The 23,938-nt window shown below is 34.7% G+C and overlaps 2 protein-coding genes across 2 annotated transcripts in view; both read right to left on the minus strand.

The window, feature by feature from the left end:
• Positions 1-723: 723 nt before the first annotated feature.
• On the minus strand, positions 724-12,460 carry LOC109033888 (uncharacterized). The gene is made up of 7 exons (XM_019046733.2): positions 12,250-12,460; positions 9,979-10,667; positions 9,041-9,253; positions 7,174-7,358; positions 6,286-6,435; positions 4,529-4,637; positions 724-3,141 (listed from the first exon to the last, which is right to left on the minus strand). The coding sequence occupies exons 1-7, from the start codon at positions 12,330-12,332 to the stop codon at positions 2,981-2,983; spliced, it is 1,590 nt and encodes a 529-aa protein (XP_018902278.1). The 5' UTR covers positions 12,333-12,460; the 3' UTR covers positions 724-2,980.
• Positions 12,461-14,663: 2,203 nt separating this feature from the next.
• The window catches only part of tgo (Aryl hydrocarbon receptor nuclear translocator homolog tgo), a 41,640-nt gene continuing 32,365 nt past the window's right edge, over positions 14,664-23,938 (minus strand). The window contains exons 5-13 of the mRNA XM_019046734.2: positions 23,710-23,857; positions 22,772-22,990; positions 21,823-21,945; positions 20,814-20,972; positions 20,410-20,563; positions 17,809-17,930; positions 16,978-17,186; positions 15,937-16,096; positions 14,664-15,147 (exon numbers count right to left, since the gene is read on the minus strand). Coding sequence (XP_018902279.2) covers positions 14,969-15,147; positions 15,937-16,096; positions 16,978-17,186; positions 17,809-17,930; positions 20,410-20,563; positions 20,814-20,972; positions 21,823-21,945; positions 22,772-22,990; positions 23,710-23,857 — 1,473 coding nt within the window. The 3' untranslated portion in view covers positions 14,664-14,968. The remainder of the gene's footprint in view (positions 15,148-15,936; positions 16,097-16,977; positions 17,187-17,808; positions 17,931-20,409; positions 20,564-20,813; positions 20,973-21,822; positions 21,946-22,771; positions 22,991-23,709; positions 23,858-23,938) is intronic.

The raw sequence follows: 23,938 nt of genomic DNA on the forward strand, positions 1-23,938 counted from the left end.
AGCTTTCCCCGTAGAATGGCGAGAACCCATCAGTAGTACCTATTCCACCACCTTATTTTTTACAGGTCGAGCCACATTTTAGTGTTTTTTTACTTGTATAAAATGGATAAGTCAGAGTATTTCACTAAAGTATGGGCCGAGATGGTTGAATTTTATGTTGACAAAATTTTTGCTCAAGAGAAGGCGGGCAAAAGGGATAGAAAGAGCGCTTTAAGAAGACCACGCCCTCTTCAAGTAAGAAACAAAATTAGATCCCTCTGACCACCCTTGATGAATTAATCACACCCAGTTGAATTACTTTCAAACCATCAAAACCCGATTTTGTCGAATGTTGAGCATGAACTTATTCTCCTCATTTAACGAAGACAATCTATCGAATGAATCTACTGATTCCGGAATTTTTCCAACACCTTTCGAAATAAATCACAATGATGGATCAACAATCATAAATTCAGTGTACGTATATGATATGTAAATATTTTTTACAAAACTGTAAATAAATATGAATGAAACAATATTTTTGACTTTTCACTACACAAACCCTTAAGCCTTTCTCAAATTTTTTTCTCTTGTCCGAATCGAGACAAAGCAACAGAGGTTACATGGATGAAATGGATCTGAAGATTTGACCTATATCACGATCACGTAGAGAGGGCCGATGTCGAGCAGGGAAGGGACAGAGTTGCGAAATTTCATTAAAGATTCTAAAATGAAATTTTACGATAAAATTTCATGAAATTTTATTCACTTTTTTAAACTTTCTATGTTACATCCAGAGGTTTGTGAAACAGCTTAAAATAATAAAAATTATATACAATTTGTGTTCCCTACCCACTTCCCTTCACATCACATAAATTTTTCATTCATCATTGTATTTTTTCATTACTTTGAAATGTTTGATGTCAGTAAAACAATATTGCAAGACAAATGCATCTACGCACTTCGATTCCAATAACTTTTGAACTATTTTAGAGGTTTCTTTCAGGCATTAAGACCAATCCACACAGGTCAGTAATTATTACTCATTCCTGTGATCCTATGGATGGATTTTGAGACCCTACTGCACATTGTGGTGGGAAGTTCAAATGCAGTGAATTTCTTTTGGCTGCGGCCGAGAAGAGGGCCGATGTCGAGCGGGGAAGGGAGGTGGATTCCAAAAAGATATGCGATGACAATGACTGACTTGTGCATTGGAATTTTTCACTATCATTTGAAGGATTTTAGAAAATAAATAGTTGACAAACAATACGGGAATTTGCTTCTTTTTTAAAAAAAAAACAAATAACCTTCTCATCTTAAAAATTTAGGAGGGCTCTTGCCACACCCTATCTTTAAAAAAAATGAGGTATTCAAAATTACCCTCAAGATTACGGAAACTTCTTACACCTCTCGCTCTTTGACGATTGTAAACAATTAAACACCAATTTAATCATCACAACAAATATTTTCAATTTTTAGGTTTGGCACTCCCGACAGTTTTGCTCGGGCGGAAACTGTAAAATAATGGGATTATTATGAGTGAAAGCCTCCGAATGAGTATATTTACGGTAAAATATGACTCAGAATAGCTCTGACAGTGATTCTAAAGGTTTAAATACATTTTTTCTACTAAAATAGGAATATTTCACTAATCATGAAACTTTCTGGCCAAAATGAAATTTCATGTGAAACTTTCTGGTGAAATTTCATTTCGCAACTCTGATTTCTTGTCAAATTTGTGCTAAAATCGATGATCTAAGTGGTATTTTCGAGGTGCAAGAGTGGTTCTTCGTGAAAAGCATATATACCTGAACTTGCAGCTTTCTCTACTATAAAGCGCAGGATCACTTTAAAATGTTTATCTTTAAATCGACCGATCAAGGAGAGTATGCTCTTCAATACTGCTTTTAAATTTTAAAAATTCATCAATTTTTGTCAAGACTGCACGCATTTGAATCTTTCATTAGTGAATTTCTCACACTCATCATTTCTGTTATACATAGTTATTTGAAGGAACTCCTCAATTTGGACAAGCTTTTTCTTCACACTTAATTTATTGAACTGAGAAATGCATTGATTTTCTTTGCTCATTGGTTCGAAAAATAGATTTCCATATCAAATTGATGCAAAAAAAGAAATGGGATTTTCACCATTGTTTCTGACAAATAATCTATTATCTGTCATTGATTTGAAATCGCCTACCCTATTCCATGCAAACCGTCACATATTTTGTGATGATTTGGTCCTTCAGCAGCAAAATTGCTGGTGATATTACTAGTCACAAGGTTTTGGCTACCAGTTGAACTAGAATATATGTGTAAAGACATGTTCAGGGGATTGCTGTTCAGTTCAAAAAACAATAGCTCACCAGTTTCGAAAAACATAAAAAACAAAAATAATTGTTTACTTGATTATTCAATCATTAATCATTAATGACTTACATGATCTAGGTAGCTATGATTGAAACACAACAAATACACCATCATAATGTAACAAACTTGTTCATACTGAGGAAGAGGCCAATGGAGGCATGCTTCTGTAGGCATTAACTTTCAAGGCCAACTTACTTAGACTTTACAACCAAGAAATTACTACCTCTTTACTTTAAAAAAAAAGAAAGAAAAAATTGATTATTGATACATTTGTACAACAGTCTAAAACAATTGATCTTGCACAAGAAACGACCACAGTGATAGAGGTAGCTCTTTGAATGAACAATATTTACTTAATTGACACACGAGAACAAAACATGAGAAACAAGTTTGCATGAAATATAAACTGAGATATTAAATCTTCATTTGACTGTTTGAGGATCCTTAATGAATGAAATAAATCAAAATATGAACAGGTGGTAGAGTTTTTAAAAAAAAATGATGCAAGTGAACAAAATCTGGACCGTTTTAAAAAAATCCAGCGCAAACAGAAGTCCACACTATTATTTCTCATGATGTTCAAGGGAGGAAGTAAGTTTACGCGAAAACTTAACTTTATACAAGAAAAATTAGAATACATCTGGAACTGCTTTTTTACTCTTAATTTCCTTTTCTCTAGCTTCCTTCTCCAACCTCTTCTTCTTCTGCAGTTGTTTCTTTTTCCTCCTTTCACGCTTCTTATCTGTTGTGGACCTTTCTTCCTTTCCAATGAGATCTCCTTTTTGCTTCCCTAGAAATTAAAGAATAAAAATTGCAAAACGCCAGGAACTCACAACATTTTAATCATGCACATATAAGGCCATAAACGGATGTCAACATCCGCCACTTTTACAGACATTTTTCCAGCTCGGATCTTTAAAAAAATATTTATGCCAAGTTTCAGACTTCTTGTACAATTTAGGGGAGATATGAATTAAAAACCAAGGGAGGTCAAGTTATACATAAAAACAGTGGATACAAGAATTGTTGAGAACTAAACACAAGTTCTTTGAATTTTCATTCATTTGCCTCAGGCCCTCTTTGCCAGCATTGAAGTTCACCACTGGGGGCAAACCACTTTCTCAAAACAAATTTATTGTTAATAGAAGACAGAGAAATTCGATTTTAAAAAACTTGTTTTACAATAAGTTCCTTTTTTTAAAATTACCAAAGATTGACTTTTTCAATTAAATATATTAAAAAACTCAGAATTAGCTTGGTTTTGGTTTATTTTGATCATTTTACCTCCATTACCCTATGTAAAGACTTGCTTGCATGCATACAAAAATTTCTCTGTAACAACAGTAGTTGTTGTCTTTTATAAAATTCACTTTTAATCACTAACTATTGATTCTTTAAACTTGTAAAAACAATTTTTCAGAGGAGTATTTGTTCTATACTCAATCCTTCAGCCAAACTAGTTCACCTGAGTACGCCAAAGAGCACTTTTAGGCCTATAAAACCTTCAAAACTCTAAGCCAGATTTTCTCTAAACTTAAAAGCTTGACATGAGCTATTATTATAGATATGGCCTCACATTATTTTGAAAATTGCAAAGTTTTTACAAGTACTTATCAGAAAAATTGAATGAATAAGTAACGAAGCAGTTTGGAAGAATGTCAGTGAATTTTCCTGCGGTAAGTAAAGATGACTTCTGAGAGGATTTTTAAAAACGTTGTTTAATTACAATGAGTGGGTTGAAAATGGTGAGGATTTGCACAATGGCCATGGAATTTCTAATTTTTTTAAATCTTTGGCCGTGGAACCAAAAAAAAAACAAAGTTCAGATGAACATCTAAAGGTGCAGAAACTACACCCACTGGCCGTGTGATTGCAAGGTCTAAAAAATTTCCAAGGAGGAAAAGAACTCTGTCATTGGGTTTAAAATTTTTTTTAGGGAAAAGGAGTTTTTAAACTGGGAAAGTCAATATAAAAAATGAGAGGGCTGAAAATTTACAGCAACCTTGCCGGAGTCCTTTGGAAAAAAAACTAATTGAGTAATGGAGATGAAAAATTTTGAAAACAAAGATGTCAAATGCTATAATCATCAGAGGGATAAAAAAAAAGTAGAGAAAAAGTAGAAATTATGGACAAGTATTTGTACCGAGAAAAAGTTTGATTGTTTTTGGAAAACTTACTTTGGACTTCTTCCGGAGCTAGTAAGGCAGCATCTGAAACTGAAACGGGAGCCACTTCTTCAACAGTAACAGCCGGTAAATTGTTGATGATTTTCAGCTCTGGTACAGCCTTCAAAATTAAGACAAATTAATATCAAATTAGTATCAAATGACTAAACAGTACAAAACGTATAATTTTGTGACAGTCAAAAAGAATTCTAAAGTTATTGAGGAGGGGGGGGGGGGGGAACAGTAATACCAAGACAAAATTCATAGATTACGACCAGAGGAATTTTTTTCTGAAGGCCGCAAGTTTTAATGAAATACTTAGAAAGAATCAATTCTGAATGTTATCAATTTCAATAAAACAGATCGTTTCAGCAGTTCTTTGTCTTAACACTAACTAAAAATTTGATAGTAAATTGGTTAATCAGAGATTTTTGTGATTCAGATTGGTAAATTGCTTAATCAGAGATTTTAGTGATTCAGGTTGGTTTAGGAAATTTTAAGAAAAATTGAAAAAAAAATTTGCAGTCTGAAAATATTAAAATGGATATAGCAAGTTTTGAATCAAAAGCAATAGAGAAGGAGAGGTAGAATAATATATATATTAATCATTAGCAATAGAGAAGGAGAGGTAGAATAATATATACATAAAGTAAAAAAAAAAAGAAAAGAAAGATAAAGATAAAGAAAAAGAAAGAAAGAAATAAAGATATCAAAATAAAGAAATAAAGAAAAAATCCGATATCGGAATAAAGATTATCATTGGTGGAATTAATTTTTCTGTGATAGATAGATAAATTACATCTTTATTTAACTCTATAAATCATGATATTCTGTTCCCCAAAACTACAGATGATCCTTCATTGTTACAGTTATGAAAAATAAAACTCAAATTCTCAACTTTTGCTGAGGTTATCCGTTGACTTCAAAGTAAAACCCAGAGGAGCACATTATTCTAGATCACAGGAAAAATTTAAGCGTGAAATTGTGGAAGCCTTTGCCAATTTTACGGAAGCGTGATCGAACAATAAATATTTGCGTGAAATTGTAGAAGCCTCCTAGACTTTGTGGAAGCCTCTTCTTTTATTTTTCCATTCTTCACTTCGAATCCCAGTGTTATTATGTACCAAAACATTGTGGAAGGGTTAGTCACCAAAATATTCGAGATATCGTGAACAGTTTCTACATTTTTTACCTGAGTATTGTGAAAGGATTTCCACATTTTTTACCTAAGTATTGTGGAAGGGTTCCCAAAAAATGTGGAACAGTCTCCACAAAATGTGGAAGTCTCAGCTGAATATGGAAGGATTTCCTCAATTTCCCTTGAGATGTGGAAGGGTTTCCATATGTTTTGCCAAAATATTGTGAAAGAGTTTTCAAAATTTTTACCGAAAAATTGTGGAAGACTTCCTAAGTTTTTTTTTACGAAAGACAGTGGAAGGCTCTTCTTAATTTCTTACAGACGATCCCATGATAATTGTTGACAGAAAAATTGTGGAAGGCTTTCTACAATTTTTTTCACAAGATGGCAGGTTTTCCTCCATTCTCGGATTAAGCTAATTTCCAGATAAGTCTTAATTTTTGTGAATTAGTTTCTTGGGTGTCTACAATTCTGATTCATCTTTAAAAAAAAAAAATAAAAAAGTCATCACTTTTTGTGGTTTTTGTGGAAGGGGTAAAATTTTTTGCATGAAATTGTGAAAGGCATAGAAGAATGTGCATCCCTGGGAAAACGAGGTCACAAACTAAATTACTGGCTCATTTCTACTTACGGGTTTTGGAGTGTAATGGAAATTACTCAGAGCGTCCAATTTTCTGAAAAGGGAGGACATCATGTTCGAGATTTCTTCGTGTTCTTTGGGCGTCTCTTCTGTAACATCCGCTGTTTCAGGGTTAAGGGCATCTCGTTGTTTGACGAATTCCTGAGAATTAGAAGAAAAAAATTACTTTGTGATTGGCTAATTCTTATCCATCCATGGACAGTTTTTCATGGAACTAGTTTGTTAGATCAGCAGAACAAGTAGGCATTCCTATTATGGACAGAGCTTATATAGTCTCTTAAAGTGATGACTCATGATTTAATTAGCCTTTAATTTAATTGCCTGCCGTGCCAAGAAATACAATTAGGACTGTACAGTTTTCCAATAAAATACAACATTGTACTGAATGGGAGGAAAAATTACTAGGATTCCTTGCTGCTGGCAACAGAGCACTCCTGCATGCATTGTCTTGAGAATAGTACTTTGGCGCTTACGATAAAACACAGCTGAAATAATTGCCTAACAATGCCTGCAGAATTTTTAGTGCTAAATTCCACTTGTAATACTACACTAAACTGTTACAGAACACAAAAGATTTGGCAGGCCACACAGTCACATTAACGCAGGAAAAATGAACTATAATTTTGAATAAATGCTAAAAAGCTTCCCAACTTCTAGGATAATTGGAAAGCAAAAACAAATTTCAACTTTTGGCAAAAATTCACAGAATTTTGGGACTTCCTGAATGTCCTGATGATAGAAATGATTTTTCCAAACAAGTAGACACTTCAGTCAAAATGGGAGATCGGGGATTCGGGTCTGTGAAAAATGCTGAAATGAAGGAAGAAATATCCCTTGATTTAGTCCCTTGACTGCTAATTGAATAAAATTTTGACTCACTTGCTCATATACTTCTGCTAAACTTAATTTACTCTTCTGTTGATCTAGCACCAGTTTTTTTTTGAACTCTAGAGGACCTTTTACAGGCTTCACTTTCCGCTCGACATCATCCCAAACTTGATCTTTGATTCGCTGCTTGATCACATCCTCCAATTTCATTGATGTCTCTTCAGTGATGACAGGAGCTGTAAAATTTCCAATGGTGTCAAAAAGCTGAGATTATAGAATTATGATACAAATACGACCGTTCACAGGAAAAGGAACGTACATTCATAGAGGAAAATTTTTCAAGGAAGAAATTTATTTCAAATTAGTGGAAGTAACCTAACGGTTATTTATAATTGGATATTGATATGAGATTAGAGTTAGTGGATCGGTACACAACTCCATAGAATGACTTAGAAGTTTGGATGGGAACTTTTCATTTGTATCGTCGAGAATTAATTGCAAGCAGTCTAATCTCTTCATGGTTCGTTCAGCTTCAAGAATAAAAAATCAGGTGCTTATTGAAAAATTTCAAAACCTTTTCACAATCTTCTTCAGAATTGTTTCTCTGAACGAAGTTTTTTCTGTGTATCATAAGTCTGGGACAGGAATTTATAACGTTCACTAAAAGAGTAGATTGCGAATTTGTAAAACAGATTGTCTTCCAACCAATCTATTAAACGTCAAATGCGTGAACGTAATGAGTGTGCGTAAATGCGTCAAACTATTAAACGTTCCGTTATTTCTTCTCACAGCCGGCACTTACCTCTTCACACTTACAAATAGTGCAGAGAAAAATAAAAGCTCTGCTAAAGCACCTCCTAAAGTGCGAACACTTAAAAGACCTTGAAAATTTTGTTAAACGTTAAGCACTGATAAAGGCCACAACTTAGTTTCAAACATTCAAATGCTGAAATTCCTTGCTTTGTTGACAGTCTTGAACAGAAAATAATCAAGGAGGTTTTTAGCTCTTTCTTGCAATATGAATGAGGATACCTTAGCTACTACCTTAGCTATAACCTTAGCTACTATGTATGTATCCCTAAAGTTGTTTTATCATTTTTTATACTGCGATCAAATGGTAGAAGAGATGCCACCTGGGTCAACCAGAAGCCTAGTAAATAAATGATTTGACTCAACCCTTTCTTCACAAAAAACAAACAAATTTCCTGACTTCTTCGGGTTTTCTCTGAGCAACTTCACGAGAACTTATCATACTAACGTGACAGACTGCCACGTTATATGTCACTCTCATAAAATGTCACTGACAGTTCATGAGAAAAAAGACCCTGGCCCTTGAAGGAAAATTTTTTGGAGAAACAAATTTTGTAGAGTTGAGTCGAAAACTCAAATTTTAAGGTTTCAATGGGGAACACTCTAGTTTGCCAAAAAATGAGTTTCAAAAAGTTGTGTCAATTTCTACAGCAATACAAGGCGTAATACTGCATTTTAACCCAGTAATCCTGCAATTTCATGCCCTAGTGGCAGATTAAAAATTTAAAAGCTTTTTTCAATTGGATATCTCCCGAACTTCATACCACCACAACTCCAGGATGGTTGGGTATTTCTGAGCATTTTTGGTTGCAAAATATTTGATGTACACTCCTAGACACTCTCTTATTAATGACAAAGCACAGAGTCATTAGGGACTCAGGCCCTTTCTTCTGTAAACGGTCACACTTAGTAAAAAAGAAAGTTTTTAAAAGGAATATTTTAGCCTGTTTCAGGCTTGATGTTTATACATTTTTTTTTTTTTTTTTTTAGCTTCTGTGTTCAACTCATTGAGGATAGATCGGGGGATTCTGAATGCATTTTGAGTATAAAATACAAACAATAGGGTATAACTTATTGATTTTCTTCTTCCTTTCCTTTCTCTACAAACCTGGTCTTGATGTGTCTTGATACTCCAAAACTTCTTCCAAGAGAGAATTCTTTGGTCGCCCTTTACTCGAAATCTCCCCTTTCATTTGCCATGGTTTCTCTGCAAGAGCATCCTCTTCTAATTTTTCTATTCTACGCCTCAACCGTTCCTGTCTTTTTTCGAACGTAGATTTTGGCTCTCCATTTTCATCGCTCTCATATTCTTCTTCTGCTCCTGAAAAAGAAATCAGAGTCTCAATATGATGCCTTAAATTCAGAACTAAGGTAAAATCTGCAAATTACTTCTTCAAACAGAGAATTGAGATAGCTGTTCAAAACAGTCATTTTCATGCAGTATTTTGCGGTCCTTTTACTGAAAAAAATGACCCAAAACTTTTTCCAAATAGTAGTAGTAAACAGCTGGAGGCAACTTATTGGTGGCCAGAGCAATGAGCAGCGATAAAAAATTTTAACATTAAATACCAGTTGGTTATTCAGCATGATGAACAGCAAGATGACTCTTGCTTAGTGATATCCAATTGGATACAATTAAGGATGCGCAGGATTATCTATGCGCATTTCAAAATTAGCCTTGAAAAGAGAACATTTTGACGGTGAAACTACCAAACCACGTATCTCGGTTTGCGACGTCGCAGACTTCCTGTCATACTTTATTTTTTAAATGAAAAACTACTTAACATTCAGTCTTGAAAATTTCTGTGATTTTTCCTCTTTGTGCGGAGAAAATTCCGTGAAAATTTCAAGGAATAGTATTGATTTGGTCTACTTAAAAAAAATAAAATGTGAGCGTAGATTTTTAAACACCGCAAACGAGATACGTGGTTTGGTAGTTTCACCGTCGATTTTCAAAATGGAGGACTCATTGAAAAATTCAGAAAATCTAGCTTCAGCACGACAGTATTTGACTGATGAAAACTCCTAAAGATAGAAAACACTAACTTCGTTTTCTGGATGTTGAATCTGATTCCGATCCACTTTCTCCTTTTCCAAAGAGTTCACGGGCTGCTTCTTCATCGTCATAACCTTCATCCTCCTCTTCTTCAGGGTATTCATCCATATCAGAGTCCTCGCCCTCAATTATCACCTTCCGTTCATCTTTGCTAATACTTTTTTTCTTCTTTTTAATGGTTTCTAATTCTTCATCATAACATTCTACGCCCAGCTCTTCATCATCTAACTCATCATCATCAAGATCTTCCTCATTTATCTCTTCTTCCTCCATCTCCTCATTCAATTCTTCCTTATCCGATTCGTCAACATCCGATTGTTTGTCTTCATCTGATTCTTCACCATCAGACTGAGCTTTTCTGGACGTGGATTTTTTGTTGGATCCATGGTCTTTGAGTACTTTTGATTTCAAGGGTTTTTTCTCAGATTCATCGGATGGAAAGAATGTTAGAGGACTTTTTCTGGCTTTAAATGAACTAATGGCTGAAATGAGACTTTTGAGGACCGGTTGGTTTTGGAGTTCCAATTGCTGCCATATCTGTTCAGTGTCAAAACCTTCTATCAGCAGCTCCGGCAGTGACTCTTTGTTTTCAACTGCTGTATTTTCTTCTAGTGTCTTTGTAAGATCATAAGAATTTTTTACTAGTTGCTTGACATCTTCAACAATATCATTTTGTGCTCTGAAAATAGAAGAGAGAAGAATATGGAATTACAAATTTCATTGAAATACTTTAAAAGGAACATATGATTCGCATTCAAGGGAAGTTTATGCCATATCTAATTTCTAATTTGAGGTAAAAAAACCAGAAATGAACTTACAAGAGCAGATTTGGGAAATGGCTGACTCAAAGTCGTCTTTAGAATACCTAATCCACGTGAATTTTGAGAGGGTTTTTCTACTGGTTGTGGACGATCGAAGATTTCCATTACAATGCAGTTGGCCAATCATAGCAAGGCAACATAATTACTGACAGTGCAGTCCTCTGGCACACTAGTTTTGTCCCCAGTCTACTGTCTAAGAGCCCCAGATAAGTGACTAAAAGGGTCCCCCTAATAGAGGTTGCTCTGGAAATCTGTTTACAAAAAGGTTGATGTGAATGCTCACTTGTTTCGAAAGCTAGGCTCCGCCCATGGTAAAGTAATACAATAAAATTGTGGACGGTTGGGGAGAAGAAGTTCCGCCATGGACGAAATAATACCTCATGACTTTATAGCAACTCAAGATGGGTAAATTGAGACTAGTACTGATCTAACTTAACTATGGATTAAAAACATAGCCGATAAATCTGCTTCTTCTCTCTGTACTTTTAGTTTAGGTTTAGCAATGAAACAAATACAAGAATCAAGATGGCGTGTCCTCTGACTCATTATAACAGTCCTAATAGTGTGTAAACGTATTTGGCATGGACTTAACGAGGGCACATCTTTTGTCTCATTCCAAAGGTAAGTGATCTCCAGGAATAAGGATGCAAGTACTGATAGCTCAATGTCATGAAAAGATTATGACAACCCCTTACTGGGAAAATATGATAGAATATTTCGAAAATGAACTCCTTAAAACTGAAACTAGCTTGAAATGGATTGCGATAAATAGACTGTTAGGTAATGCTTCTTTCAATCCATGGAACAAATGGGATGCTATAGATCAGGTTCTTAATGCTTTGAAATGGTTCCACTGAGGTTAGAATCGCACATAGCTGCTCTCATCTCCCTTCGTGAGAAGAATCCTAATGTTCCACTGGAGCGTGAGGAACAGGCTGAACCAAGCCAGTGGACCGGGATAAAGAACTGAGACATTCCATTGCAATTTTCTGCGGTTCCGATAAAAAAGCCCTGATGATTGTCTGCAGGCATTTGCTAGTCTTACTCACAAGGGGAACTTCCCAAGCTGCTGCGTCCGATCTGGCTGAAAATATTCGTACATACTTACTCTTTCGATAAATCCAACAATATCATGTTTGTTTTTCCCAATGCACCTTATAAAAAACACAAAAAAAAGGTCCTAATGGATTCATCGAAAGAGGTCATACAAAATATTTCAGCCCGATCAGAGGCGGCAGCTTGGGAAGTTTCCAACGTCAGCGGTACCAAATCTCTAGCCAGTATTCAGAATATATCTTCAATTTCTGAGGTTTATATCATGTTTACTTATGTCAACACCTAGAGAGACCTAGTAGAGTGCCTAATAAATGGATATTTACGCTTATGCTCGTTGAAACTTTTACAAATAGGATCAATACTTATTGATTGAAACGTACTTACTTCAAATATCTATCAGGATGTTCCGTGAGTGATTGAAAACTTGTAGATACTCTATCAATCTGATCAGCAACACTGAGAGTCATGGTTGCAACAATTAAAAAAAAAATTGGACAGAATAAATTATTCCATTATGAATAAAATAATTTGAATAAAACAATAAACACTTCACACAAACATAGCACGTGCTCTGTTTTGTTAATTTGTTTACGTACGAAAAAATGAGGTTAGGCAGGTTAGGTTCCGGTTGGAGCCATGTTTTGTTTATACGTCGATAGAGAGCGCTGTTGGCGCTACTCAGGATAAAAATGCCTTCAAAGAAAAGAGTATGCAATTGATGTAAATTGGTACGCACTACACACAATATTGAAGGCAAATTGAAAATAATTAGAACATTCCAAAACGATTAGAAAAAATTTATCGATCGGCTTTCGTGAATGAAAGAAAAGTTTTTTGAGATTCAGCGTTCTGGACATTTTATTCAAATATTTTCTTGATATTTTGGAGAGAATCCAGTCTCAATTGGACTGTATTTTGTAATTTGGAACTATAAATTCTGGCTCTTCTGGAAAAACGCTTATGTGCATAAGGAAACTGATAGCACATACGTTCTTTTTGAACCGAGTCAGAATTTATAGTTCCAAATTGCAAAATGCAGTCCAATCTGTCCTTCATACCAGGCACCAAAAATTGACGCCAAAAGATGAAATTCCGAATTCCGTTTTGTTAAAAATATCTCCTACAGCAAGTTTTATATTCGAAATTATTGGGATCTTCATTCGACTCCTTTTTCAAAGATGCCCCTTGATTACTCAAAACATGTTCCCTAAATTTATTTTATTTGCAGGTACTTAAATAGGCGAATAAAAAAAATTGTTCAGGTAAGTACCTTTAAAAAAATCCGACTAGTCTACTTACAGGTGGGTACGTTCAGTGCAAAGGGATCTTTCGACTCAGTATAAGGTGCCTTCAAAAATTTTTGAATGACTTGTATTACAACTCCTTAATGTCTGATTTTACCATTTTTTATGTTTTCTTTTTTTTCTCCAAAGAAAAAACTTGGGTTTATGAGGCCTCACTTCCTGTAGATCTACAAATGTTCAACTTTAAAATAATGATGCTGAAATAAACTTACCTCATCTCCAAATAGGTATGCAAATTCTTCTAGGCAATGTTGTAAGATAATAACACTTATGAATTGTATTAACACATTTTTTAGGGTGGCGTATAATCATGGTGGTAGGACTGATGGGTGGAATCCTACAATTTCAGATTGATATTTTCATTGGAGCATGATAATTTTTACTTCCTCCATTTATTTTGATTTTGGCGGTGACAACAATCAATGTTCATTGGGATTGTACAATGCTCATTGAATGTGAATGAAAAATTATCTTCCACACAATGATCGATCATCTTAAGTTATAGTTCAGTTTACGTTATTAGAGCTCTGGAGGATTTTTTTTTTTTTTTTTTGAATTGAATTAATGGGTATCATGTTGAGGAAAAGTTAGTAGAAATTAAGATGTAAAGAATTTAAAATTAGCTTTCCACTCACCGTCCTTCACTTGAAAAATTGCAGGTTCACTTTTATCAACAGGAATGATGGATAAATTTTCATCACTTGGCTAACCGAGTTTGATTTTCAGATACCCTTATAGTGACTTTTCCAGGCTTAGATCATGTGCAATTGGTACTACTAAATGATCTTCAAAGCTGAATCTATACTTGCAGAGAAAATGCATGGAGAAATCAGACAAATTTTGCTACAATACTGATCTTATCTTAAATATTTAATGACAAAAACACAACAATCATGTCTAGAGGCAAATTTTAGGTTCAGCTCACAAAACACAAAACTCATTTGAAAAAATGAAATCTGGAGCATCAAGCACAAAATTTTGCCTTCAATTTGATCAAATGATGAATTTGTGCATTTAAATGGTTTTGGCTTTAATTTAGAGTTTCTTTGAGAGACTTCTTTGAAATATATGAATAGAAGGTGCTTCTATGTGATCAAAACATGACTGGTACTCTGCAAAATATTTTCGATATTATCATATGACTTTACTTATTATGTAGGTTTACGTTAAACCTTCCGCTAGTATCCTACCTATTTCCTTTTCAGAAATTTACCTAATAAGATTGTTTCAAGAATCAAAATAAAATTCTTAAATCAAGGTCAGAGGCAAAAACTTCTGAATGCACCCACCTAAGTTGAGCCTAGTACAAAAGAATTTTGCAATTATTTAGAAAATCATGTTAGAGAGTATTTTAAAATTTATCATAATTAAAATTCCTGGTGTAAATTAATAAATAATAAAATTGATTAAAATCATTTTCCTTTTCCAAAAGTAAAATTATTCACAACAATAATACTGAGGACGAAATTACAAGAGGAAATATTCAGACAAGGATACATACTGAAAAAAAGTTTATTGAAATGATTCAATGACAAATGCATAATGGTTTCGAAATGAAAAAGAAAGAAAGAAACGTTCTGAAAAGAGTTCAGACACTCAGGATAAAGATCATCGGCTTATTTTCTACCTATAAAATACAATTTAAAACTTTGTACAAGAAATTTAAAAATATTTTATATACAAATGAATTACACTCAATACAACATTGAAAATTCCTTCTATACTCTTAAAGATAAAACAATAAAAATATTAGCTATGATGATTGGCGTGATCTGGGTCAGTTCGCTGACGAGAGATGTCTACTCAAAGGGCCCATTGAACATATTGAGATCCTCGAAGGGCGTAGCACCAGTCTGGTCAAGCATTTGCATCATCATATCGGACAATTCTTGCGGCGGTACGTTTGGTGGAACTCCCGGCGCGCCTGGGTGAGGCACTCCATCTCCTGTCTGACTCCCGCCTTGCCACGCCCACATTCCTGCAACAAAAATAATCAACTTCAGTTACTTCCAACAATTTTCAGAGTTGATGAGACCTTAAGAAAACGGAGCAGAAACATTTAAAAACACTTGTCAATAAATACTAGTGATAGCCTTGTCCTTGGGTTGTGTCAATCGAAATCGAAAAAAATAAATGCTATAAAACAAAAGTATTTAAATGGCAGGTGGAAACAGTAGCTAAGGTCAAATAACAAACCTCCAATTGTGATACTATGAGCCTTCTCATAATTTTTATTTTCTTAAAAGAAAATCATTTGATAGTTTTGCTTGACATTTTCAGTGAGCTTCTTCCACTTATTCAAAAAAATTCATAGAATATTTCAAGGAGATATTTTGTTTTGTTTCCTTTTAAAAATATTAAACATGATCAAATATTTTGAAAGTTGCAAGGGAGATACACATTTATGACTTCAGCCATCAATATTTAACCCAAGTGTACGGAAAATACAAAATATTAAAATAGGAAGGTGGAGGGTGGTATAGGATCAACTGGATCGCTAAGAATTTGTGACAAATAAAACTTCACAGGATACTTGCTTAAACATGACCAGCCACAGTGATACGGACCTTCATATGAAATGTCTCAAAATCGAGATTAGCAAACTTGCAAAGAAAAGTGTTCCGCCAACACTCAGGTGCAAAACCCCCAAATATTTCAGACCAAACCTCAGTTATGATACTTCAGATCTGTAATTTACAAAATTTCGTTTTGAAAGAAAGCTTTTAAAAGTTTCCACACTACTTTGGATTGCAAGTAGGATTCTCACCTGGATTAACTGGATTTGCGGACGGAGGTGTATGAGTATGATATGCTGTTGGAGGAGGAATGCTATTAGAACGGGAACCACCGCTCAACTGCGTATACGTTGGTCCTGTTGGGGAACGGGACGGACTAAGCTGATATTGATAGCCTTCTGTCACAGGTTGCTGCAAACAATTTTAAAATGCTCATTAGGTAGGTAAATAAGTCCACAAATTTTCGGCAATTTATCAAGGACTATTCATATTTCAGTACCCCAGAAATATCTTACTTTTTTCAACAATCATTTTGGTAAAGTCCAAAAATAGATTTTTTCCCAGAATTGAGTTTTTGAAATTCAAGGGCAAATTTTCTGTCAAAAATTCAATTTTGGGGATCAATCTGCACTGTGCATTCCTTGAATAAACACTTAATTTAAGTTTTAAGTGTACATATCACCTCTTTAATTAAATTATTTCTGGCTAAGAATAGAGGAGCCAATTTGTCAAAGATTCCTTTGAAACAAGAGTTTTCTGGCATTTATACATAATGATAAAAATAACAATAAAAAATGAATTGAAATAAGATATGTTGCAAATAAAGAAACAAGACTTTCTAATTTTACCTTCTGATAGATGTTACCATTGTTACCATTGATGCATGACAATAAAGAGGTTTGAAATGAGAAAAGCATAATTCACTGCAAAATGGAGCGAAAACCAATCAATCATAAGCCCTTGTTTATGGGCTAAGAAGTAAAAGAAAGTAGACAAATTATTTTTCTTTTTTTTAATTCTCTTCTACCTTAGGCTCTGTAAATTTTATTGTTACTATTTTTGAGATACGAGTTCTTGGTATAAACATTGAATATTTGAGTCTGTTTGTTTGATCAGTTCTAATTACTGTATTTTTATTATTAATTTTGCTACCTGTACTTGCAGGAGCTCTTACTATGTTATCAATGGATCATAATTTTAATAGGTCTTTCATGATCCTTTGGGAGGAGGAGGTCCTATCTTGTATCAGCACTTATTCTGGTTTTTTGGTGATGTGTTTAAGGTGTATTTACCTGTCGCAATGTCCAGGCAGTCTGCGCCGGTGTAGGACTTGACTTGCTGATACGGTTCAAAACGGACGCTGGATTACTGCTCTGTGGAGTTGGCGAATTGTTGTAACCTATAGACGGCGAGTTCTGCTGTTGAGAATTTTCATAGCTTTCGTACATTTGAGAACTATTTGATCTCTGCTGCTGTTGCTGTTGCTGAGAACTGCTAGCTGCTGAGAGAGAAAGCCATAAGTTACGATTTGCCGGACATGATGAAAATACATACATGGTTAATATGGGAAAGGAATCTTTCTTGGCAAAGAGAGTAGTTTTTGTAAAAAGGATTCTTTCTTAGCGAAGAGGGTAATTTTTGTAATTTTTTTCAGAATAATTTACACAAACTGATTGGACATAATTTATTGTGAATGAAACCATCTTCATGTTAAGTTCGAATTTAACAAGGAAGACTTTATGAAGGAAAATTTACATTTTTAGAAATTCTCCTCAGCACTCTCTAACAATTAATAATGAATACATGATTCTGAGTTACTGACCATATGAACAAAGAAAAAGAGGGAATCTTGTCAGACTTTTGGCATGACCTTTTACCACAAATTTTGGCAGTGATAAAGCCTACAATTTTTTGTTTTTCATTTTGGGAAGGTAGAGCAGGGGGAAGGGGGAGGGGGGGGGGGTTGACTTGAATATTTTCCTCAGGTCTTCAGAGGGATTGTGATCATGAATTTTGGTTAAAAATTGGGGAAGGCCAATCGAGTTTGGAGAAAGGCTTGAAATTATTGCACTCCCATTTCAAGGTATTTGAACGAAGGAAAAAGACAAATCTGCTGGACTTACTGTGGATATGTTGCTGAGGGTTAAGGATTAAATGTGATGGATACCTCTGTTGCAAACTATAATCAACAGAGGGCTGATAAGGTTGCTCGCTAGTTTCCGAGTTTCCAGGGGACTGTAATGACCTGAAACAAAAACAAGATCATGGATATACAGAGTTCGCAGATCGCCTACAGTTCCATAATAATAAATTTCTAGTTTTTTTACAAAAAAATCTGATCCTCTTTCCTCCTATATTTAATCAGATTTAATCATCTTCGAAAATTACTTCATTCGGACCTGGTACACTCGCACCCCCTTGAACTGAGTTGAAAAATTAAATTTGAGAATTTAATTAAAAACAATCTCATAAATCCTAGAAAGTAAATTGAAAGCAATTAATTTCTATTTTTTTTTCTTCTTTTTCCAGTGAAGATCTAAAGGAGAGAGATAAATCAAATAAGTTTGTGATCTGAAGATGATGATTAAGAATACAAAATGTATTTCCTCTGGTGGACCTTCTTGAACTGGCCATTTCAAGCCATCATAAGTTCTATTGAATTTCGACAATATGAAGCCTTCTTCGTGCTGACAGTTAGTAAAACTACCGACCATGCTATGGCGTCTAATGCTTAAGTTTCAGTTTGTCAGTAAGAAGGCCCTGTTTCAGATAATGGTTTCATTGGCTGTATGATCCCGTAAATTAGCATTCCTTCAAAATATTGAAAAATAAGAGCATTACAATGAAAGAATGAAGAAAAAAGCATAAAAATAACTGATTATTTGCTGTACGAGGACACACAAATCTTCTTAACTAGAGTTCAACTACAAGCTGAAACGATAAATCATGGTTTGTGCAGCCTCTTGATTAAAAAATCAAGCACTTTCCAAGCACTTCATTAAGAATTTTCAAGCACTTCTTCTCAATTTTTTCCTAAGTGCAGAGTTTTCTCCCGGTATCTGCTTCATCCACAAATCAACACTTCTCTGTTGTTTGGGAGGTTTCTTTCCAAAAAATCGAGCCTTTTCTAGATGTTTTTGCCCTTTCAAGTGACTTTCAACAGCAGATTCGACCATCATTACAATTTTACAGGACTTGTGTCGCAAAATACACATGCTGCACTTTTATAATCATCAGGCTCAGAGGAGCCAATCTTTGTAGTTATTATTGGACAAGTATGAGTCATTGAAGATACACCCAGCATGACTTTTTTGACGTTCAACCACCAATGTTCCAAGTAAAATTGAGAAAAAATCTATGAAACGAATCCATATATCGACTCCCTGACGTAAAATTTCCGTTCTACATGTAAAAATAGTGAATTATCGATATGCTTAACATATAAGAGCACCAACTTGAAGCCCTTGGCAACATCAATTTAAAAAGAAAACAGGAAATATTAGATGGCATTTTAGCCTGTAGGCCCTCCTCCTTCCCTGAAACTCAGAATCCGTTCCTCTGTTCATCTTGAAAGTTTCCTCTGAGCTTTAAGTTATTCGATTCAATTGAAACTGGGTTCTATGGCCAAATCGGCTACCCAAAAAGCAGGCCATTTTTTGGAGAGCTTCATAGAAAATTGCCGCAATTTTCGGCTCTGAGAGGTAATTTTAGGCTTCCAAAGTTTACCATAATTAAATTTACCATAGGTTGAAAACAGTGGTATTAGTGTTCTAGTACTTCAAATGACCATATTTAAGAAACCCAAGCATTACAACTATCGAGACTGTTTCTTATCGGTAATGGAACGGGACTTACTACCGGTAGTTTGCCAATTTTAGCCCCAAAATACCATTAAATTAAGTTTATTTTCCCGAAGCTGAACAGAATGTTTTCCTTTTGGCTTTAATGACTCGGTAGACACTACACTTAAATAATGTGAAGAGTTTTTCCTTTTGACTCGACGAAAAGTTTAAACTCGTACAGGCAAACCTGGCCGGGAGAATGTTACAAAAAATTGGCAAAATTGCACGATGTGGCGCCACTTCGAAGGGGGGAAAGGGGCGTTTTAAAAGTGATGACGTAAATTCTGTTATTCTTTTCGTAAAGTAACCTAAAAAGTGTGTTACCTCAAAAAATTTTGAAGTCATAGCAACAATTTAAAAGGGGGAAAAATTCGAGATATGACGGAAAAACGCGATTTTTCAAATTTGGAAGTTCTCGCTTGGGAGCTTGTCGGCCGCTGCGGCACCACTTAGAATGATCCGATCCGGCTGAAATTTTTGGTAGGTTCATTTCACACCAAAAGACAAGTTTTCGGGGGATCAAATCTTTAATTTTCGAAAAGTCGAAAAATCAGAGCCAGCGTATTAACCATTGAAAATTAGGCGTGGGTAAAATTCCCGCACTTTTCAAGCACCCTCCTCAAAACTCAGGCACTTTCAGGGTTATAAAAAACAAGTTTAAAATCAAGCGCTTTTCCAGGCTGCACAAACCATGTGAATAATATTAAATAAAGAGGCCTTCAAAATGTCTTCAAATTACAAAGGAAAGCATTAACATTGTCCTCGTTTTTCTAGATATTGGTATAAAATTTAGGGCTGATAGAGACTTGTCTGATATTTTTCTTGAAAAGACTCCAAATGTTCTACGGAAACAAAAACAGAAAACAAAAGAAAGGTACTTACTTTGCTAATGTATTTGTAGACACTATGTATTCGATGTCGTCTGTGTACGGATTTAGGAAAGCAAATGCTGAAGTACGGAGCCAAACATAATCATTTCTATTCCTCACACGAAATCGATAGATAACAGACATAACTTGCCCTTTCAATTTTAAAACTGCAACAGAATATACATTGTTAATTATGGAAACAATTAATATTCATGCAAAGATATCACATGATGAATGGTTCTTCATTGAAGAAAACCAACAAATAGAGTTCCAGCATCTTTCTCTTCCCCCATTAGTTTTCAAAAACTCAAAGCAATTTTATACTGAGCAACTTCTAGCTTCACATATCTTAGTAAATTACAATCACTGGTCTACCTCTTAGCGAATTTATGGAGAAAAATTTAACTAGTTACATACCTTGATCAAAACTCTCTTTCATATGAGACACATCTTCCGGATGGAAAAAGTCGAAACATGATTTGCCTAATAGCTCTGGAGGCGTGTAGCCAAGGATGTTAATCACTCTTTGATCGACGAACGAAAATTTACCATCAGTGGAATGTCTTGATATGAACTCTGCAAGAAGAGAAAATCATGGTTGAAGAAAAAGTTAAAAATAACAGTCCACATAAAAAGTTACAACCATAAATTTTCATAACATACTTTAAAGACAAAATTTGACAGGTTAGCGATCACATTATGTGATCAGTCCAAAGCTTTCTACATTCAACTTAAACAAAATTATCACCTTCCTCGACCAGCATCCTCTATCCGCAGTCCTTAATTGATATGCTACATTAATGTTATGACTACATCTTGAGCCTTTACATTGGGTGCAACCAACCGAGACATGAATATCCGTTGCTTCATGGAGTTCGAGGTAGGCAAAAAAAGCGGAAAAAGGATTTTGCAAATAATTAAGGAAGCTTTTGAAAATTAGGAATTCTATGAATCATTTAAAAACAAAAACAAATTTATGTATTCTTCCAAACTCTTTCAGAAAGTTTTGACAAATTTTTGGTAAGTTTCAAACTGACACTATTTTTCAGAAAATTTTGGAGCTTATGTAGTTTTTCCCGAAACATCTCAACCTTCTTAATTTTTCAGACTCTGATTTGGGAGCATCATCTTTTTTTAAAGTTAAAACAAGCTGAAACACCTGCTGTTTTCCAGTCAGAGCAAATTTGTTGCATTTGTAGAAAATCCCTAGAAGTAAGGAGGCATTGTTTTAGGATCCCAAATAAATTTAGAGGAACATTTTTTTCTGCACCCTGGCCTAAGTTATGATCTAGTTCAACAAACACACTTGTGCGATCACACAATTTTGGAGCCTGTCAAATGCCAAGATATGACAATAAACCCAATCAATGGTTGTTTTAGCCACAAATCATTTTTAAAACCAATGGAGTTATCGAGGTTTAAATACCTGCATTAGAGTTGCCACCGGATAGGTCACTTGCATTGGGTGTTGATGTGAGTTGCAAGCGTCCTATCGCTACTAAACAGAAATGCTTTGATTCTTCTTCTACGCCACGGTCCATTTGAACACCTTCACAAAGCCATGAAAAGTATTAGAATCAAGGAAAAATTCAAGTATTTACAAAGGTAAAATTAAAGATAAACATTGGAAAACTTAAAAGTTAAATTGTTCTTTTAATTGAATGCAGTGAACAAATTTAAAATTGTTTTTGTGTTGTTTCAACTCACAGCAAATTTTTTTCCATGATTTGAGAAAACTATGATGATTTGGTCAAATGAGTCTGTATATATCAGTGCCATCAATAACATCAAAATTAAAAGTAAAAGCAGGCCAAATTGATTTGTAATTAAAAAATTTAGAGCATAATTTTTTATCTAATGAAAAAACGAAATTGATAAATGATACTGAAAATACAGCATTACGGATACAAGTGAACATCATACAGGATACATTTTGTGAATAAAAAAATATAAAAGGTAACATAAACTGTTAGTCCACAAAAATCAATCTTTTACCATTTTGAGGAAGTTCTAAAACGCATTGAATCCTCGGATGTAATTGAGTGCAATAGAAAGCTAGCTTCAACTTCTTTCATGATATGTATAAGAATTTACTTGAATCAGCAGTTCATTTACAAAAATAGATTAAAAATATTTAGAAGGAAATTATTCTCTTGTAACATTATTGAGAAAATATGAATGCTTCACACTTTTCAAAATCATTAAATTACACCAAAGACCAAAACACTGGAAGCACAAAAAACTCTGCATGCCTCGGAGAATACAGAAAGCAGAATAGAATTGTCGCTTTTTTTTAAATTTCACCTAAGTGAAAACAAGGAGCACAAGAAAACTTACAAACTATAATTAAGAGAGGGAAAAAATGGATACAATACCAGCTAGTGGATTGTCAAACTGACCAGATGGCGGCCAGTTCTTGATGAAACCAGTGCAATGAATAACAGCGTAGTTATGACCGTCCTTTGATGGTCCTAAACTATTCCTCTGCTTCAACCTATTAAGGTGTCCGCTGGCCATTGCGTCTGGTCCTAGATTTCCGACTTTTATCCGGCAGATGAATCCTCTCCTGGACCCCATACAAACTCTCATCGCAGCTGTAAAATAAAACAATCCAGGCAAATTATTGGCTGCAAATGATACTCATGGCATATGCGTCACAAACTGAAAAAGGGGCTTATGATCACTTAACGTGGGTAAAAGGCTGAAAGACTGAATGGCTTGACCCATTATTTGAGAGTGGAGATGCAGGGATATAGGTTGATTTCAGGTCAAAAGTCCAACACATAGCATTGATTTTTTTCATGTAAAAAATGGATTGTTATAGTCCATTTTGCAACCTTGAAATGGAGTTACATTCCTTTTTCTAGGAAACGAACTGTGCAAACTGAGTTCAGAAAAAAGGAACCTTGACACTTTGAGTTGAGACAGGGGGAAGACTCAGTTTGAAAAATGATCGCTAGTTCATGATTGAAGTACTAAATCTTTTTGTTCTTAACAGTTAAAGATACATTTAAGTCTTGGAGCTTAGAATATTTTAAACCAGCAACCAATCTTGAAGATGACTCAAAGTTAAATTATTTTGCAAAGAGGGCGGAAAACAACAGAAAATTAAAATTCTCAGAATTTTTTACTATATTTTATGATCATACTCAAACTAAAACTTAGAAAGGATTATTAGGACCGCATCAGTCAAGTGCAAATCAAAGGAATAGACATAATTATGAGAGGGCGTATCAGTTTAGAGAAATGAGTAACAGATACGCTGATTCTTTCTGATAGATGACATTTATATTTGATGATGAATGAGACTTACACTGATGACCTTCTTTCTTCACAGTTCCGCTTTTCAAGTCCAATATTCTTCCTGTGCTCTGCGGTTCTTGCGTGGATAGCTGTTCTCGCACCTTTTCGACATCATCCGGATGAACGTGGTCATACAAGCAGGATCCGAACCAGTCACTCTGTTTCATAGAGAGAAAAAAAGAAAAGAAATGAAGCATTGGAGTTTTTAAAAACTTCTAGATGTGTAAAGGACACTTTGA

Source organism: Bemisia tabaci, chromosome 6, assembly GCF_918797505.1.
Source record: "Bemisia tabaci chromosome 6, PGI_BMITA_v3".
Lineage (NCBI taxonomy): Eukaryota > Metazoa > Arthropoda > Insecta > Hemiptera > Aleyrodidae > Bemisia > Bemisia tabaci.